We start from the raw sequence: 19,992 nt of genomic DNA on the forward strand, positions 1-19,992 counted from the left end.
GCAAACAAGTTATAAAAAGAGTACAAGCGTTAACGCATAATGGAAAGAAATGATCGTAATGAATACATTGATCGAATAAATGCCGAATATTATGATTCAAATCATCCATGACGCAGTAACCGTAGACTAGTACAAAGCATGATGATAAAGACTTCATAAAGATTATTGTGAGTAATATCTTTCTTCGACTGTAACAACTTTTTTATAACACGATTGATATTTTAGCGAGAAATCTCTCTTGAGTAAAATTTGTCCATCACCTGTGTCTACCATAATTTTAGATGGGATACAAACCTTTAAGTACGAGTTCAGCGTTTCTAATACAATAACATATGCAAGTACACATTCGAGGAGTAGTTTATTGACATTTTCACTGAGTACCATGACTGCAAGTACAATATGAGTACAGGAAAATAAACTGGAGTACGGGTACGCCATCGAATTCCATGCGAGGTTATTTCTGGTAAAATAGACTATTATAGTACCTGATGTATCTTCAGAAATCTTCAAAATCATGTTAAAAGCATAATCTAACATGGAAACCTTATCAAATTGATACAAACGAGTTCGGTATGGCCCAGTAAACACAAAACGTTATCATAACATTTATAAAAGAGCCTCTAAAATACGTTTTTCTAACGTTTAATGTGGTGTTATGAAAACGTCGACATAACGTTGTTATGAGATATTAATGTTATATTAACGTTTTAACGAAAACATGTTTTGAAATAATAGCCTGTAAACGTTTTCGTGACAGATTTACTACACCACAAAAAACGTTATCAAAACAAAAGACGAAACGTTTTAAAAACGTTTTTGTGTTTGCTGGGGAGCACCAGCTTGAATAAAGTCGTGAAATTTGCACGAATCACGCACCTTCGACTTAAGAGCCTTTAAAAACAGACGCTGTTTAAGCAAGTTGAATTTATCACAAAATACGACAAAACTGGCAAAGTTTGCTAAATGATTTATCTGTTTTGAACTTAATGTCCCTGTACAACTGTAATCATATATTATTTTAGGAAATTAAACTTTCTTTGTCTATAATAGACATGTTTTGCAAATAACATGTTTATTAGCACCTTGCTGTTACCAGAAACTGTCACCGTCTAATAAAACGCTGTCGTGATACCTGGTATGCATAGTTTATTCTTAGCACCAAAATGTACAAAAGATGTAATGACAAGTAACTATGTGATTTAAAAATGAATACCCCCCACCTTCCTCCTTCTCATAAGCTAAAATGTGCTAATTGAAAATATTTACTGATCTCATAGCTAATAATTTTCCATTTTATGAAAACTCGTCAAAATTGTAAACGAAAACGATGTTTTCCTTTTAAGAAAACATTAATGGAACTGTCTTCTTGTAATTGCATGCATGCGAAAGTGAGAGAGCTGATTCTTTGTTTGCAGAAAATCTCGTAAGGTTCATCAATTTTGAAAAATGAAAACTTAGTATTACATTAATGACAAAATGGAAAAGTGAATGCATTGTTTGCTTCAGGCTTTAAATGATCAGGTTTGAATATTGCGGCAGCAAAACTACTTCCGATAAAACCTTTCACTAATGCACATCAGTAGACATTGTCAGAGCGGACTCTCCGTAATTCAAATGCTTCACGCCATAATTAATATTGAAGCTTACTTCTCAGTAGCTATGAAGTATTTCTTATGTTATTTGCTGTGCGCGGTTGCTATCATCTTTGTATTAAATCAAGGTAAGGCTATACCACCGTTTTGTTATCGTTAAAACTAAACGTTAAAAGATAAGACATTGAAAGACAACCGCAGTTTTCCGTTTACTTAGAACCATAGTCAGATTTGTATCATTCTCAATTAGTATTTTTGTTTTAGTTTTAAAATAAAATTCAGTAAGAAGATTGACAATTTTCAGTTAAACCGACCTTATCACTGTGTATAGAGTTAATCGTGAATGTATCCTTACCTTATGGAAAGTCAGCCATGAAGATATTATCACTCAATATAGAGTGATCTGTGAATGAATCATCACCGTATCACTGTATATGAAATAAGGCCGGGAAGCATCATTTACTTAATATCCAGTGAAACTCGTAAGTGTAATCACTATTTGTAAAGAGAGTACCTCTTTTAGGATGACACATTTGAAAGTACCATTACTCTGTATTAAAAATCTAATTCCATTAATGGAGGACTGGTTTTATCACCACCTCATGTAAAATGAGGCCTGAATATATCACCACCTCATGTAAAATGATACGTAAATATATCACCACCTCATGTGAAATGCGGAGTAGATCTATAAGTATTAGAAACCACTGCTTCCTCCTAAAGTCAGGGCAATACCTTTTCTTCCAGACATAAATTCGTGATATAAGCATTTCTGATTTGCCTTTCTTCCACAATTCTTACAGTTATGAAATTAGCACGCAAGTCGTTACTCTTTAAGTTTTGAGGCGTGAAAAAATAGCCCAATATATGCACGTTCTTTGGTGAAATAAATTTAGTTCCGATTAGTTTTTTAAAACCCAGCCTTATGCAAAGTTTGCAAAACTCGAATCACGTTATTGTCACATTTCGTAACATTAAGATGTAGCAGAGGCCAGGTATCCAATGAGTAATGAGGCTCTAATTCGAGATTACCTACTCAACCAGGCCAACTTCTCAGCAAGGGAGAGGCCTGTTCTTGACTCCGATGACCCTGTCCATGTAATAATGACGATGGAGTTTTATGCAATGCTAGACCTGGTAAGAGCAATTATATGATTTTAACGTGAAGATCACAATTATAGAATTACTTTCACTTTATAGCTGACTCTCTGTGGATAAATAAAGGCGAAGAGCATTTTGTTAATATATCTTTCTCGAATACAATATTATGATTTAAGTTATTATAATTGTTATTATTATTATTATGAAAAGATTATCATGTTGCCTAATGCTTGTTTACATGTCCACGCCGTTAACACTTTTCAACATTGTATTGCAATATTTTTAAATTATATTGGTGAAATATTCTTGTAAACTCTGTAAACCATTTTACTGCATTGTTTTATGGATTCTTATTTTATTTTTATCAGAATGAACGAGATCAAGTTATAACGACTTCATCATGGTTGACAATGGTAATTGAGAATCATTTGATATATTTTGGTATCTGTTAGAATTCTTTATTTAAAATAAATCTAAAAATTTAAAGGCAGACGAGTTCAATATCCACTTCACTGGTTTCGGTATTTCAGATATCTCTTAAATTCTAACTCCGTATATTTTATTTCGGTTGCATTACAATTATATTCTACAAGGCACTGTGGCCATGTTTTGGCCAACATGTCTATATTAAACCCAATGGTATGTATTCTCAATGAGATATAGTTCAATATTTGGCTGTGCCCGTAGTAAGTAACTATTCTCGTCGTTAGTTCAACAGTATTGTTTTTACTGCTTAGAGATGGACAGACGGACGACTTTCCTGGAATGCATCTGAGTTTGGTGGTGAAGATATAGTGATTATTTTTATGGACGAAATATGGACTCCAAAGGTTTTCATCCCTAATGTGTGAGTATATTAGACCCATCAGGTGAAGAGTTATTTTACCTGTGGAATGTGGAAATCAAACAATGAGACTGAATACAGAGTACAGACGTACTTTCCATATACAGGCATTGGTACTCGCCTAATGGATTTTACCAAAGAAGGGGGGGGGGGGCGGATGGTCGATGGGGGCCCATATGTGTGCAGGATTGGAAGAGAAAACATACCGATACAAAGAGTACAGAAACGCACTTGATAATATTTATAATACACAAACTGAGTTTAAAATATCCCTCGATCTACCCTCCTCTTCACCGCTCTGGAAACAAAACCGGGAGAGGGGGGGGGGGGGGTTAGAGAACCGATAGCCTTTTAGGATTCTTCCCTAAAACAACTTACTTTTTGTAGAAACTAACCTAGGCCAGATGGGAAATAGATCATGCAAACCTCAAAACTCCGCCGTTTATCTAAAAACTTACTTTTTAAGACTATTTCCTTGAAAAATGATCTTTTGTCTCGAAATGGCAACCTTTCTTTTTAATCCGTTTTTTCACTTTTACATCTCGAAATTTTATTTAAATTATGCTATTTCTTCTGCTTTTCATTACCAATACCTAAAGATTGAACGACAAAAAGTTAATGAATATTTTATTAGTATACTGCAGTCCCGTAGAAGACTGATAACGTTATAATTGTTAAATGTGAATATTCAAGGTTTGTTTAATTTGTATTTGCAGACTCGATAGTGATTCCCTGAGCATCATTTCTCCGGAAAGAGGATCAATTTTGTTAACCTCGGATGGTTCCGTTAGCCTTGGGACTCCTCTTGTAGTGGCAACACAGTGTCCGATTAAGTAAGTTATGTTTATAAGTTTATTTTTATCCCTGCATTGGTCTTATTGAGGCTGTACCAGCCCATGTTACACATACACATTATAGTCCCAAAAAGGTACAGATTTAAATGTTAAAGAAAAAAAGATATTTACTTGAATAATTACTATCGCATTTTAAATACAAAGAACAACTTAAATGTAAACTGATGTTGCTATTACATCTCTCGTAACTACTCTAATTACTAGCAATAATTGGACTTTTAGCAAGTCAATAGCGTTCCAACAGGCAGCTTTTAATATCACTTTAGTTGAGTCACTCCATCATAATAGTAATTCCACTTATCAAAAGGGTGGTATTTATTACATTTACCAATTGTTTTACTTATCTTTGATATAAAATATTCACTCTGCTTGTTTTACAGTATTTACTACTTTCCGTTTGACACCCAAGTTTGCCAATTCCTCATCTTCGCTCAAAATCAACACACTGAAAAACTTATTTATAATAGCAAGACGTCATTTTATCGCACCCTTCAAAGCACTGATTGGACATCTAGCAAGATAACGAACCATAACCATACGTTCCAGATACCTGACTTCGCAACCAACCTTCCCGTTGCCAATGTGAGTGCATCGATAGTTTGTATCATGTTGGACCGTAACCCAACTTACTACATCAGAACACTTATGGTACCTTCGACCCTCCTTTGCATCATGGCATTTATGACTTTTGTTGCTCCACCTGATAGTGGAGAGAGAATCTTCCTAAGTGTATCGATGGTTCTTGGCCTTACCGTATTTCAGCTTCTAGTTGCTGATATCTTACCGGCAACAAACGAGCGATCACCAATATTGAGTGCATACCTTACTACCACTTTCGTATTAGCCGGTGCTACTGTACCTTTCTCATTGGTTAATATCAACATTGCTTACGGGGATAGTGCGATTCTGGCTTTGAAGTATCGTTGGTTGAGAAAATTATGTTTAGACTATCTGCCTCGATTGACCGCGGTTCCCTCTTACAGTGAAAGGATTCGCACCCTCCATGACGAAACTGCACAAACAAATTTAACGGAGTCAAGCCCTAATAGAAATGATCAGGGTGTTTCATTAGCTAGTCTGGAGAAACTTGTCAGCCGATCGGAGAAGGTATGAGCTATTCTCTTTACAGTTATCGTGGTATTTACTGAATTATGAAATAATTGTAAAACAGATTTAATACACGCAAATCAGGTTGGGAAAAAAAGATTACATTACCTATATATTGCCGTGTCTTAAGATTCTAATCAATTCATTATGCACATTACGTATAACCTTATATCAGACTGATTATACGTTGGTACATTATTTTATGTGGTTAAGGAAGGTTTCCTATATCGCAGTTATTAACCTTTGTCATTCACGAATAACGTTGTTCTTCCTCACCATCACAAAACCATTTTACTTTGTCCAATCTGAGCAGCTACCTACTTGTGACTTCTCAACTTGTTTACAAAATTAGTCAATAATATTATTTTTCAAAGCTGAGTTATGAAAGCAAATAATGACCGTTAGTCACATTTTTCTACTGATGTTACTTAATGTTAAATATGTTCTCAGCTTTTCGAGAAACTATTTTCTACGAATCAAATTCTTCAAATTGTTCATATTTTTAATGTTATTTGCTATTTCCACTGCAAATGAATTCTCGTTTTAATCATCACCAGACAAGAATTGAGGCCAGAACAGTTGCTCTGGTAATGGATCGGTTGATTGGAACAATGTTCATCATTGCATTTATGGTTCTCTGCATCAAAACATTCATCGATTTCTCCGGAAATAAAGAACTCCCGAGTGATATCTGTGAAGCGTACCTTCTTTAATTTGTTCAATTATCACCACACTTGTATCAACTTTTAGCATCAACATCGCAATAAAGACTAGAATAACAATGGTAGTGTGAAGCGTATTCTAGTTATTGTTATTGTGAAGCGTATTCTAGTTATTATTATTATGACGTCACCCATGGCTCGCGCATTGGTGGTTTGCGCTGTGGTGTGGCGGGGTATAAATCACGCGCTATTAGAAGCGTATCTTTTGTTTTAAATGATTCGGGGTTGGAAGACAGCCAAACTGGTTCAAATTGGTTGAGTGCCCATTTGCATATGCTCGTCTGCATATCAGGTTGGCACTCAACCAATCAAGAGTTTGGTAAGGGGTGAGTTAAAAGTTTACACCAATCGGGTTCAAGGGCAGAGCGTGTGCCCTGTGCAACGCGTCTTAATTTGTTATTTTGGAATCAGGGGTTTAAGTGTTTGATAAAGACATATCGAGGAGTTGAAGTTTATCTCCCGAAGTCTACAGACGTAGAACAGTAGGCTCCGTAATTTATATTTACGTCTGTAGACTTCGGGCTCTGTACATTTTAATTATCTAAAGTTACAAGTTACAGTTTTATCCTGAATCAATAAAAGAAGACATATATTATGCAGTACCCGCTTTTCCTGATTATTTCACGTTTCACGCTCGGTTCTACGGTATCAGTGTAAGGCCGGGCTTACCGTTCCCGAACTACCTAAAATAAGCCTTACAGTAGCAATATTGCAGGCATCTAGCAAGAACGTTTAAGAGCAATGTAAATATACTTCGATTGTATTGATGGTAAAAATTGATTTCGTGGTAATGGTGTTTAAGTAATGTTATTAGTTGTGAATAATATATAAAAAGTGAGAAGGAGTTACGCTACAACTCTATATTTAAAAGGGTAAGCCTAACATGAATTAAAATTGACATGTAAAAGAGGAATTGATTTTAGCACCCTGATGAAACGGTTAAACTGTATTACATACATTATTATATACTTCTCGGTACAACAACATCCACAATTATTCAAATATTTTCACAACCACTATACTTCATTTTGATAATGTTCAGAATTAACTAATGAAGTAATACTAAGACAGTTGAAAAAAACATTTCAAGCACCTCAATAATACTAACTTCTTATCATTCTGGCTTTGATTAAGTTGAAGAACATTTAAAAACACTTTATGCTGGTAGAAAAACTTTATTTATTGAAATATATTAACAAACATATTTAGAAATGTAAATTTATCGCACCAGTAAAACACGCTTTATTCTGTAAGACGAATAAAAATAGTTTAAGTAGGTTTTCATTTTCTATATAAAATGTCTTTGTGCCTGACAGTTGACTTCTTTATTAACTAAAATGTTTCTTGCATTTGAGTAAATGAGTTTTTTTTAAGTAAAATTTAAGTAAAATGATAAAATTATGTAGCATATATTATATAAATGGAACCATTTATCTTATGTTTTAACTTTAACAAACTCTTTATATTACTATCAATGAGTGAGTCTCATATCAGAAAAAATGACTACAAAAAAATAATAACATTTCACCAGTATAAATTGTCTCACAAAAAAGTAATATAGTTGTGATCTGTGAGCTATTTGTGCAACGTCTATTGTTTCCTTCCTTTAATAAATTTTGATTTCTCCACACTATATCATTACTTGCTTACTGTTTCTCGTTTTACATATTTAGTTAAGTAAATACATTTATTTACCACATTATTAGTAAGCGTTCCAATGTTTTTGACTAAAAATTATTTTACTTGGTTATGATTTATTGATTTGTAAAAATCATTACAGATATATAAGTTTTGTAACTACATCAATGTCTCGTAAGAACAATTATTAATCTGCTATAAACTTTGGAAATCGTATATACGATCTGTATCGGGTTTGATAAGGAATTACAACTTCCTTTGTGGTTTGTCATCGCGTATTATAACGTTTTTGTTACCAAATGTTAAAGTAACAACAAAACAAAACCTGGAGCATACTGATTATCCACTAAAGATCATGTGTAAGAGAATGTGTAAAAGTAAGTGGGCCTGAAGTTTTGATCCTAGTAGGATATTCAGACGCTTAATGACATTCAGCTTCTGAAGAAGATAGTTGTTGTCACCACACTGATAATCCAAGTGTCCCTTTGAATAACATGTATGTTTATTCATGTAGTTTGAAGGTCGTTACAACACATACGTTTCATTTATTTGAGCAAATGTAACATTGGTTATGTAAAATAAGAAACAGAAAATGTTCATAATTTCGAATGCAGTCTATAATTGGAAAAGAAAAGCAGTTAAAGTTCTGCACCATCAAGGAACAAGTAATCAAATTATATGTTGAATAACGGAACATACCTTTTCTTGTGAACCAAAAAAGGAACAATTAAATAGATTGTTAGATATAGAAGTGACAATTAAATCCAAGGAAGTGCCGAAATTCAAAGGAATAAGTTAAATTAATGACATGTACTACTAATGAGGAAAATGAGGTTAAAAGTAGTTAAATTATCAACAAACATGACGATTACTTTGGCAGCAAAACTACACTTCTATGGGATGGCTTCCATAGCAGCACACCAGGAGGACAGCTTGAGAGCGGATTTTTGCAATGATAGTGCTATGTTAGTGGGGGGAGGGGGTGGGGTGAGGTAGAACCATGGTGTGTCCTGAAATATGAATTTGCTTTAAATTGCAGAACAATCTTTACATTAAAAAATTCATCGGCTCTTGGTTCGTAATTCAAGTATTAGTCTGTTTGTATTTGTTTGTTTGTATTTGTTTGTATTTATTTGGAAATATGTTGCAACGAAAGTAAATAGGGTAGATTACAAAAGGTTAAACATTGGCACGAAAATTCAATTCTCATCAAAGACTGATTTCAAATTTAATTTATTTGCCTTTTTTGTTATTTATTGTTTAATTGTTTAAATTAAAAAAAAAAGATCGGCATTCCTAGGGTTCTGTGAGAAATTAAAATTGTTCCATATATCCATTGCTTCTTGAACATTTTACAAACTTCATCTGATTTGTGCATGCGTCTTGTAATTTTAATTGTTATCAGCAACCAAAGATTCCAGCTCGAACTGCTGCCCTGGTTATGGACCGACTGGTGAGTGTAGTTTTCATCACTGTATTTGCTGTCCTCTTTATTAAAACCTTACTCAATTTCAACGGAAATTCGGGAGCTCAGAGTGACATTTGTCAATCTCTAGACATGATGTAAGAGTTCCAGGACTAAAAGTCACACTTAGGTTACAATAGAATCGGAATAATAAACTCGAAAAAAACAAAAACAATTTAAAGTAACAGAATGTTGACATTTATTTATATGATTATGCATATTTTTTGTTTCTTTATTACGAATTTTAATTCTTAAATGTTATGTGTTGCACTTTAACATCAACTAATACCCTGCTTAGGCCAAAACTAATTCACAATGGGTACACAAGTGTAATTTTCATATGGTGGAAATCTGGGTAAAATAATATTTTTGGGTAAACAAAGATATTAACAGGAACCATCCGACGATAAAAGCAATTTGATTAATGTAAGCTGACTTGGTCAAGCTGGTAATGTTTTATTTTAAAATGTAAAAATTTATGGTTTTCTTATTGAAAATAATATTGAGTTATGATTGACTGTTAATAATTTTGTATTTCTAAAATCGAAAACAGAAAACAACTACAGAGCGAGATTGTAATTTTAAATCATTTCAATATTGTGACTGTCATGACACAATAGATTTTGTGAATTTAAGATACGATATGGCAATCCAATTCCGTCTAACTTTACCTCTATTTCAAAAAATAAGAACTAGGAAATCAATCAAATCGCACCTAGTTCCCATTGTAACGTGATCTCGTTCATTGTGCAAGGTAATACGTTGTTGTACGTTGCTGAGAGCCTTTCTGCTTGGATGCTATCAAATTACAAGTAATTATTTTTAGTGATGAACATATGACGAAGCATTATAGCTTGAGTATCTTTCTATTGCATGATTCTGGATTTTGGTTTTATTATTTATGTCCATATAGTAATGTATTACGTGGAATGTTCAATTGTTGTTCATAATTAAATGTGTGTGATAACTAAACGTTCTCTTTTAAAATTCACGGTTCTGTACTTTGTGAGATTCTTCTACAAGTATCTGTCCTACTCACATTTTGTGAATGGCAAAGTTAACATTAATTCAGACAAAATTGATTTTGTTAATATTAATTCAGACAAAATTGATTTTGATCACATTAATAAAACATCATTTTTTAAATTATAAAAACCAGAAGGTGGTATAGAATAGGAAAACAACATTTACATGTGTGCTCAAATTTTCTGTTTAGATATCGTTTATGTATATAAACAGTAATACGTGGACAATTGTGTTGGGTGCATGAAGGCTATATCATTGTAAAGTATGTATTTGAAAAAACAAAACAGAACCAGGTATATATCAAAGTGACACTATCGTCGGTCTTCAAAAAGATACAACTGGTTTTGAATTTCGGAATAAAGTGTCTGGTTAGACATGACTACATTTTATTTATTGTATTGAACACTAAAACGCAAACATGATCATTTATTAGTTAAAATTAAAGTTACATCCACAAATTTTACAACTTTTACAATTTCGATTGAAAATTTTTTTTTCACATTTCAATCCATTCAGACCATTTATAGCTATTATATTTATGATTGCAAATTCCGCAACACTTTGAAGTTTAATATATCACTCCTATACAGACGTTTTGTTACCAGAAAACTTTATCACCACAGATATGGCAACAATAAAGTAAGCAAGGAGAAATAATAGAAGAACCAATCTGTCCATCACTAAACTTGCTGTACGAGCTTCCAATTGCACCTGCCGAAAGATAAAATGAATCAAATCAAAGTTTTTCCAGAAAGCATAATATTTTAGTTACAAGCAGTTGTGGCAAAAGCCAATACGACCTTGCATGATATTCCATATGGGTGACAAAGTTGTAACCAAGCAGTGCATTGTTTTGTCGAGTCATAACTTGTAAACTTTTCTCATTTCTATTTTATTCATTCTTTTGCGTCACTTTATTATTTGGGATAAACTTGATAACATTTCTTTTGAAATTTAGTGACACGAGTCTTGACTCGTTTCAACGCTGGTATATTAATCATAGTTTAGCTAATGTATTTACATTTTTGCCACAGTGAACTGGAAAATGTCCTAATTTATTTTCCTATGGTAAAACTTATGACTTACTGTTACGCCGTGCAAATACACTGACGACCTCTTATTACTTGGTACACATATTTGGGCAAATTCATGTGATATACAAGCGTATATTCGGGATAGAAGTGTTATCACGCAAATAAATTTGTAGGGAATATATTCTCACCTTTTCCTTGTGAGTAAGTTTCTTTGTCACATAACCAGGAGTCAGTGGCTGGACTTTATTCAAAACTGGTGATGTCTCAATCGTTGTTACCCGAATTAACCCTCCATCGTTCAAAATTTGACTCATCCCTTGATTCATATTCCCACTGTAAGCTCTCTCTTCGTAGGTAAGTACACCGAGAATTTTCGGAAGAACATCCAAGATCAAATGATTAACGAAAGGATACTTTAGCATTCCAATTCTTCGTTCACCGTAAGCGATATTTATATTGAACAAAGAAAAGGGAACAGCCAGACACGAAATGATGAATGTCGTTGTAAGGTATTCACTTAGGATTGGTGGATTTTTGCTGGCTGGGAGTGTATTGGCAACCAATAACTGAAAAACTGTCAGACCAAGAACCATAGAAACCCCAAGAGATATTCTTTCTCCGCTTTCAGGAGGAGCCAGGAACGTGGCAAATGACATGAGACAAAGTAAAGTTGATGGAATAATAAGAGTAGTGATGTAGTAGCGTGGATCCCTTTTGAGGATAACATGAATCGTAGCGAATGAAACTAAAAGTGCATCTTCATCGTCTAGATAATTCTCAAATGGATAGAGTTCGTTCAAAATCGTTGTGTTTATATGTTCCCATTCACTACTTAGTAGGGTAGAGGGATATGATACTTCTGAAGATGTGAGGTTTAGTTTGTCAACCTCTTGGTTTTCCGGCACAAAATAATAGGCGCAGATTTGGGTGTCAAAGGGAAAATATCGAATCCTGAATGAAAATGAAAAATAAAAGTATCTAATTTAGTCCATAAACCAAGAAAGGCAAATATATTTTGTTTAAGGTATGGGAAAGTAACGGATATTACAACATAGTAGTTTAAGTTCACCAAGATTACAAACAGAATATATGGTATTATGCATACACTTTGGATAAATGTCTGTGTAGCAATAATGCAATTAAACAAAATAATAACAAAAGTGTTCTGTTTGTAGAGGGGCATATTGATCGTGAGTATGGATCATGTTAGCAGTAATCACTTTCCGACCCACAGCCTAAGAGTGGTTTAATAAACATCTCCACATATTAAGTCAAATTCACCAAAATAGATAGCTATTACATTCATCATTAACTCTATCAATTAAAAAGCAGAGCTTGATGAATATCACAATAACCCTTCTCAGTATGATTCAATATCTAACAACCATGGACGTACCCAAATAAACACTGATGTGCATATAATTGCCAAGCATATCACTTAATCACAAACTCATTTAACTTCAGGAAAAAAAGAGAATGCAATAACAAATCGATATAAATCAATTTGAAAAATGTTTCCCAAGTGCCACATTTTTGAAAGTGATTTGAGTAACTGAACATTGTTGGAATCATTAACACTGTTTCGAATTTCATATTTATAAAATGGACGTTTTATAAAGCCAAGTAACATATGCAATATGACACTAAGTGGACTTTATAACCGATAATCTCAAAACACTTGCATCATATGACACAGAATGGACTGTATGACCCATGTCCTCACAACACTTACATCGTATGACACTGGATGGACTGTATGACCGATGGCCCCAAAACACTTACATCATATGACACATAATGGACTGTATGACCGATGTCCCCAAAACACTTGCATCATATGACACAAAGTGGACTGTATAACCGATGTCCCTAAGACACTTACATCATATGACACTGGATGGACTGTACGACCGATGTCCCCAAAACAAGCTTTCCGTTATACATGAGCCATATGGTACCCCGATCCTCCTTAACAACATCCAATGCATCAGTACTCACACTATAACAAATTAAAAATTACAATTTTTAATTTTGAAATATATATATATATATATATATATGATAACTTATATTACATTATATATGTTATGTTATGTTAAATTATATTATCCATGTTGATATATAATATATAATAATATAATAATAATAATAATAAAATAATTAATATATAATAGCTTTATTACTGAGTGCAAATAAATCCTTCATACAGAATTGGAACAATTTGCAAGTTGCTACATGTACGTCAGAACTATAACCTTTCTCCAGCTTTAACGATTGTCGTCTGACAACTTCCTTACCGATTCTCACTTCTAACGTTGCTCTCGCTTTCTGTATTACCTATGTGGGGTGGGCAACTTTGGTCTCAACTGTCCATCCCTGAGTTTATCATGCAAGAAATGTTGTCTGCGCATAAAGACTATTGTGCTGCATACCTATACTGTGGTTATATCCCACATTATTGTATGAACGGTTCTATACTGCAGAGATTGATTACACATGTACCATCTGTGTTACCTAATACTAACTGAAAGGCTCAATAGAATTTTGCAATACTTGCTTCCTGCTCATTGGATATTTTAAATCGCTCATGAAGTATGAATTAGGCTACTGGAAATGTAGTGGAGTGTTGTACAGATTCGAAGGAGGCTCCCTATGAGTACCTTGAGCATTCTACAATAAATGTCTTTGATCAATTACTTGTAATGTCATTGTATGAAGGAGAAAGAATTACAAAGTAATGATAGCTATTAATAATGGTAGCTATTTTACATGTGAAATTAATATAATAAACAGCAATTAAATAATAACTGTTTAACTTACGCGTTGCCAAGCATTATTCTTGGTACCCATACATCTTTATTGAATATTACGATACTTCTTACGCCATCGAATTCTTCGGGGTCCCAAACTAATCGTTCATCCATCCATGTCTATAAAGAAGTATGTAATATACATATATATATATATATATATGCACAAGAATAAAACAAAATTTAAACAAATATTTTAAGGTAATTTAATAGGTATACTAAAGAGAAAATAGTGTGTATTAAATTAACAATACATATTATGTATTATAATAAACTCTTAATAAAGTAACGTGGAACATGCTAACGGTTACATATTATAAGTAATATGATATATAATACAATATTTGTAAGAACTAGTCTTAAACAAAGTATTCCAGAATTGATTAAACTTTCCAACAAATTACTAAGCAATGCATTCAAATAATGTATGCATACCACACCGGATGTTTTTATATAAACAATGGCAATAATGGGTTGTACTATACTTGCTACAAGCACAGGAATATCAAGATAGCTTACCAAAGTCAACCAAGAGGCAGTGGTAAGTGTTTGATCCTTCTCGTTCTGCATTGAAGCAATTGTTCCAAAAGTATCAGATGTTTAAGAAAAGGGGAAAACATGTATATAACGAAATTTATAATAAACAGCCAATCAGGAGAGGAAACAACTAAATCGTGCCAAAGGCTGCCTTTATTCTTTAAGTCTTTCAAAAAGGGACGTGGTTAACGGATATGATATGATTTCTAACTGAAAATAATCTGGAGTAAAAAACTAGGGCCCAGTATTTCATTGAGAAATACTTTTGTTTAAATATAAACTTGATACCATATACGTACCATGACCAAAATGTTGTTTCTTTCTCACACACATTTGGCGAATTTTACAGGAAAATATTTCCCCCCCAAAAAAAATAAAATAAAAAACAACAACAGGCAAACGCTTATCGAAATATTATGAAATAAGTTAATTGTTTGTATCAACTACGTATTTTTAAGTACAACTAAGAAAATATTTCATCAAAGTCTGAACTGGATCCCTAAGATTTGTGATGTATGGGGTTTAAGAATTGTAGTACTTTAAGATAAGAGTAAATTAAAATAAAAAGTTATTCCTAAAATGTGTTCATTCTGACATTTTCATCCGAGAGTAGGGGTTAAAAAATGTAACAATGTAGCTCAATTCTTCCCGGAAGATCAGAGTAAAGGTATTCATATACTCACCAGATCTATTAAGGCGTAAAAGTCTGTTTTTATTTCAATATGAACAGATTTGTTGGCATGAAGTACAGGTCTGTCGGTCAGATGGAGGTTCGGATGAGTTAATATGTAATCACGTATTCTCCCTTCTGCGTTTCTCTCGTACCTCCCATGAATAGCTACATAAACACAAAATAATGCAAACTAAAGTTAATAGCTGCATGAACACCAAATATTACAAACTAAAGGTGATAGATACATGAACACAAAAAATACAAACTAAAGGTAATAGCTGCATGAACACAAAATAATACAAACTAAAGGTTATAACTACATGAACACAAACTAATAAAAACCAAAAGTTATAGATACATGAACACAACATAACGAAAACATGAACACAACATAACGTAAATTAAAAATAATAGCTACGTGAACACAATAATTCAAACTAATGGTAATATTCTGAACACAAAATAATACAAACTAAAATGTATAGCTACATGAACACAAACTAATACAAACCAAAGGTAATAGCTACATGAACACAAAATAATACATGTCAAAGTGAAAGTATAACTAATCGTATCTTTGTTGAATTGCATTAATTAGGAAAATTCAATAGTATTTTTGTTTTCTAATATGCGTGACATATATTGGTTTAATTATTTTTGGTTCTTTGTTTCCAATATAATCTTTAACAAGAATTTGGAAATAGCGGAGTCATTTATTTTTCTTTAATTTAATAGTAAAGATTACTTGTCATAATTATATGATCAAACCTGATGATTTTATTTTAATGTAAATGTGATAAATATATCTTAAACAAAACCACAGGTTAGTTACAGATTGTAGATATACGCACTTATATTAGAATATATGAGGGAGAACAGAATGGAATGAAATTGACTGGTATTGTGTAAAATGTAATGTATTAGCCAATTATTTCATTATAAGTTTAGGTGTAAATTTAATTTTCGACACACCCACTTTTTAGGGTGGTGAGTACTAGTCTTAAACCGTGCACCAGAAACACATCAGAACTGGAAATATTAATATGAATAAAAATTGACAATTCGAATAACAGAAGAGAACTAACTCTGCCAGTTGAGATTTTCAGTTTTTAAAATGTTTTAAATTATGTAACTAAATGCAAAGAAACAAGTCTATGGCAAGTTAATACTGAACTTTGGTAAGTTAGACTGACTACTGACGGCCATATTGCAACATATTTACTGATTTTGTTTAAGCTAATGAAGTTAAAATCTGAAAAAGAAAATCAATAGTTTGGTAAATTATTTGCTGTTATATCAATGACGACCTATTTAATCTGCCGATAGCAAATAGCTTCGTTGGTGGATTTAAGTAAGTTTCACAACAATAAATTATCGTTTATTGTATAATTTTATTTTCCATTTTAACAGTTTAATCACAGCTATAATGCTACTGAAAAACAACTGTAACCCAGTTCGGTAGTCATATCAATGTATAAAGGAAATCACTGTGTACCTGAAACGTAATTTGGTACTTTCGGACAGGGAGAATGTACAAGGAGAAATTAAAGTAGGCACAAAGGGGGTAATTGTTTTCGAATTACCAAATTATATATGATTATACTTTTTACGAGTAACGTAGCAAGATGTTATGTAATAACGTTAAACCAGTGATAACACAAACATGCGCTAATAGACTTAGCAATAACTTTATTACGGTACTAACATTTATACTATTAGAGTTGCTAATGAAATCTATTAAGATTTTAGCTAGAATATGTCAATAAGTATCTTCATCATGATACTGAATTGATACGATATTCAGTTCAGTGGAGTAATCATCAAGTATTTCATTGCTAATGCAACATAACTTTAATTAAATTAAGTGGATGGAAAGTTGTATACAAATAATGACCTCAAGATATAAACTAACTATATTCAAAACACACCTTCACATCATAATCACTGAGTCAATTTAATACTTGTATATTATCAATGAACTGCTCGTATAATATGGATCAACTCATTAGGTGATGTTAGACATTTTTTAAATTCACACAAATCAGTGCGTACTCGCAGCAAATTCTTGGACAATGTCTCCTGAATCCAACGACAGCCCATATCAACGCCATGTATTCAATTAACAGAGCTGATTACTTTACAATGTAACTCTAACTAAGTTATTTTGTTAAAACGACTTTAACTTACCTGGAATGAAGATGAGACATGTTATTAGCTTGAGCATATTGGATGTCCAACTTGTGTGAGTTTCACGTGCTTTAATTTTGAAATGGATGTCTTGGAATGGCGTTGTAGCAATGAAGATTTAATTCATAAAAGGTTCTTTCAGATCATCTGAGGTTAAGACAATTATCAGTTATAAGCGCTCATTTAACTCCTCTCTTTTGAATATTCAGGCACTACCTTTTTAATTAGACGCGGTGTTATTCAAATATTACCTTGTTGGCAAAAAAGATTAGCAAACAAAGTGGTACTTTATAATCCTGTAATAATGGATTCCGTCGAAGATTTACGTCACCCCTAATTATATGTATTGATCACCCCTATTTTAAAAACTGAATTTACGTTTTACATTAAATTGTTCTTGGAATGACGTATGTGTTATCAATTGCATACTTTCTAAATGTCCTGGTTACCCAGTAACTGTAATGGAAATGAATTCACCTTTTAAAGTCATAAATAGTTGCACGTCATTGTAATAATAATGTGTTATTCTGCTCTACATTAGATCTTCACATGTACATAGAAAATATTCAAATTTATAAGTTACATACTTTTTATAATCAATTGAGAAATAAAACGGTCCATACTTAAGCGTTTATGCAATACCTCTGGAGTTGGGTGTTCTGATTAAAGGGAAATAAAAACCCGGTACATCGAAGACTTCATTGATAGAGTTCAATGACAGTTAGATATTTAGATAGTTAGCTATATATAATATATATATATATATATATATACTATATATCTGTCATACCACTTGCTACACATTCATTTCTATATATGTGGATGGATGGATGGATAGATGGATGAATGGATGGATGGATGATGGATAGATGGATGGATGGATGGATGGATGGATGGATGGTTGGTTGGATGGATGGATGGATGGATGGATGGATGATGGATAGATGGATGGATGGATAGATGGATGGATGGATGGATGGATGGATGGATGGATGGATGGATGGATGGATGGATGGATGGATGGATGGATGGATGGATGGATGGATGGATGGATGGATGGATGGATGGATGGATGGATGGATGGGTGGATGGATGGATGGATGAATGGATGGATAGCCTCGAGTCAATTTTGCTCAATTTTTTTTGGTCTGGCAAGCCGGATAAGGTTAAGCGTAGTACTATGATAAATCCTATTGCTTAAGGTGGTTTAAATGTTACTCATATTTCTAGCTTTATCCATAGCTTGAGGTGCACATGGGGAAAACGTTAGGTCGGTTGCAAATACGCTCATTGGGCTAAGTTGTTTGATTTTTATCAAAGAAAATATAGCGGTCCTTCCTTTTTCAATGTAATTTTCATAAAGATGACGTAAAAACCGGCAATGTTTTCATTGACGAAATTTTTTTATGCTTGGGCAAGATGTAATTTCTGCGTCCCAAGTGGTTCGTATAAGAAGCAGATCTTATGGAATAATTATAATATTGAAATAAATAATTCGATTACATTTTTGAGTCATGGTACGGGAAAGGTATTTTTTGTATAAAAGACCTCTTTTATGATAACAAGGAGCTATTGAGTTTTCAGCTTTTTAAGAGTAAGTTTAATTTACGTTGCTCCTTTTTGCAACATTACAGTATTATTCATGCCATTCCCGATGAATGGACCAAAGAAGTAAATAACAATCTTAATGAGAATAGGGAGGGATCATTGTCCTGTAGGATTCATTGTTATCCGTCCTTATCACGTTATATTTACAACATTTTAATTCAAAATGTTGTCTCTGCTCCAAGCTTGGGCAGTTTCTAAATGGAACTTAATTTTAAATCTTAACAACATACAACGGCGAAATATCTTTCTTATTCAATTTAAATCTCTTAGAGAGAATGAGCTTCAATACTTCCAGTTTCGTTTCATTCATAGAATCCTTGCCACTAATTATCTGTTATATCGCATGGGAAGCAGGGAAATCCTAGGTGTACGTTTTGTGGAGAAAAAGATGAAAGACTAGAACATATTTTCTGGGAATGTAAAGTTACCTCTAATTTCATTCTTGATGTTGAGTAGGCACTAATTGGTAGACAGTTTTGTTTTCAAAACAAGACTTTTTGTTTGGTTATAAACTTACTCTCAAACATCCCTAAAACTTTCTAATTTTTCATGCAAAATATTTCATATTTCAACAGAAAACTCTGGTTAGTATTCCCTATAGTATAGATTTCCTATCTAAATTTAAGTTTAACTTACATATTGAATATTATCTATGTAAGAATAAACCTAATCCTCCGATCTCCCTTCAAGAATTTAATACTTGTAGTCTAAACTCCTCAATAAACTTATTTCTCGCAGTTATTACGTATCATCATAATTTTGCCTTTTACCATATTTGGTTTTAATCCCCACCA

General features: G+C 32.9%; 2 protein-coding genes across 2 annotated transcripts; one reads left to right on the forward strand and one right to left on the reverse strand.

Moving 5' to 3' along the window:
• The first annotated feature begins 1,586 nt into the window (after nucleotides 1-1,586).
• Nucleotides 1,587-9,121, forward strand: LOC139969624 (acetylcholine receptor subunit delta-like). The gene is made up of 7 exons (XM_071974746.1): nucleotides 1,587-1,720; nucleotides 2,572-2,729; nucleotides 3,062-3,106; nucleotides 3,431-3,540; nucleotides 4,254-4,370; nucleotides 4,772-5,498; nucleotides 6,056-9,121. Exons 1-7 carry the CDS (start codon nucleotides 1,615-1,617, stop codon nucleotides 6,209-6,211), a joined length of 1,419 nt encoding a protein of 472 aa, XP_071830847.1. The 5' UTR covers nucleotides 1,587-1,614; the 3' UTR covers nucleotides 6,212-9,121.
• Nucleotides 9,122-10,869: 1,748 nt separating this feature from the next.
• LOC139969631 (acetylcholine receptor subunit alpha-type unc-38-like) lies at nucleotides 10,870-17,705 on the reverse strand. The gene is made up of 7 exons (XM_071974758.1): nucleotides 17,591-17,705; nucleotides 15,414-15,568; nucleotides 14,713-14,757; nucleotides 14,204-14,313; nucleotides 13,266-13,382; nucleotides 11,572-12,334; nucleotides 10,870-11,060 (listed from the first exon to the last, which is right to left on the reverse strand). Exons 1-7 carry the CDS (start codon nucleotides 17,625-17,627, stop codon nucleotides 10,932-10,934), a joined length of 1,356 nt encoding a protein of 451 aa, XP_071830859.1. The 5' UTR covers nucleotides 17,628-17,705; the 3' UTR covers nucleotides 10,870-10,931.
• Between the last annotated feature and the right edge of the window lie 2,287 nt (nucleotides 17,706-19,992).

This window comes from Apostichopus japonicus, chromosome 1 (genome assembly GCF_037975245.1).
Source record: "Apostichopus japonicus isolate 1M-3 chromosome 1, ASM3797524v1, whole genome shotgun sequence".
Classification (NCBI taxonomy): domain Eukaryota; kingdom Metazoa; phylum Echinodermata; class Holothuroidea; order Aspidochirotida; family Stichopodidae; genus Apostichopus; species Apostichopus japonicus.

Bases quoted from the DNA above. Each gene is read 5' to 3' on its own strand.
- LOC139969624 (XM_071974746.1), top strand. From the start codon at position 1,615: ATGCTTCACGCCATAATTAATATTGAAGCTTACTTCTCAGTAGCTATG. The intron at 1,721-2,571 runs GTAAGGCTATAC...CGTAACATTAAG, and splicing joins CATCTTTGTATTAAATCAAG to ATGTAGCAGAGGCCAGGTAT. The intron at 4,371-4,771 runs GTAAGTTATGTT...CTTGTTTTACAG, and splicing joins GCAACACAGTGTCCGATTAA to TATTTACTACTTTCCGTTTG.
- LOC139969631 (XM_071974758.1), bottom strand. From the start codon at position 17,627: ATGCTCAAGCTAATAACATGTCTCATCTTCATTCCAG. The intron at 12,335-13,265 runs GTAAGTGTCTTA...ATTTTCATTCAG, and splicing joins TCCATCCAGTGTCATATGAT to GATTCGATATTTTCCCTTTG. The intron at 11,061-11,571 runs GTGAGAATATAT...ATCTTTCGGCAG, and splicing joins AACTTACTCACAAGGAAAAG to GTGCAATTGGAAGCTCGTAC.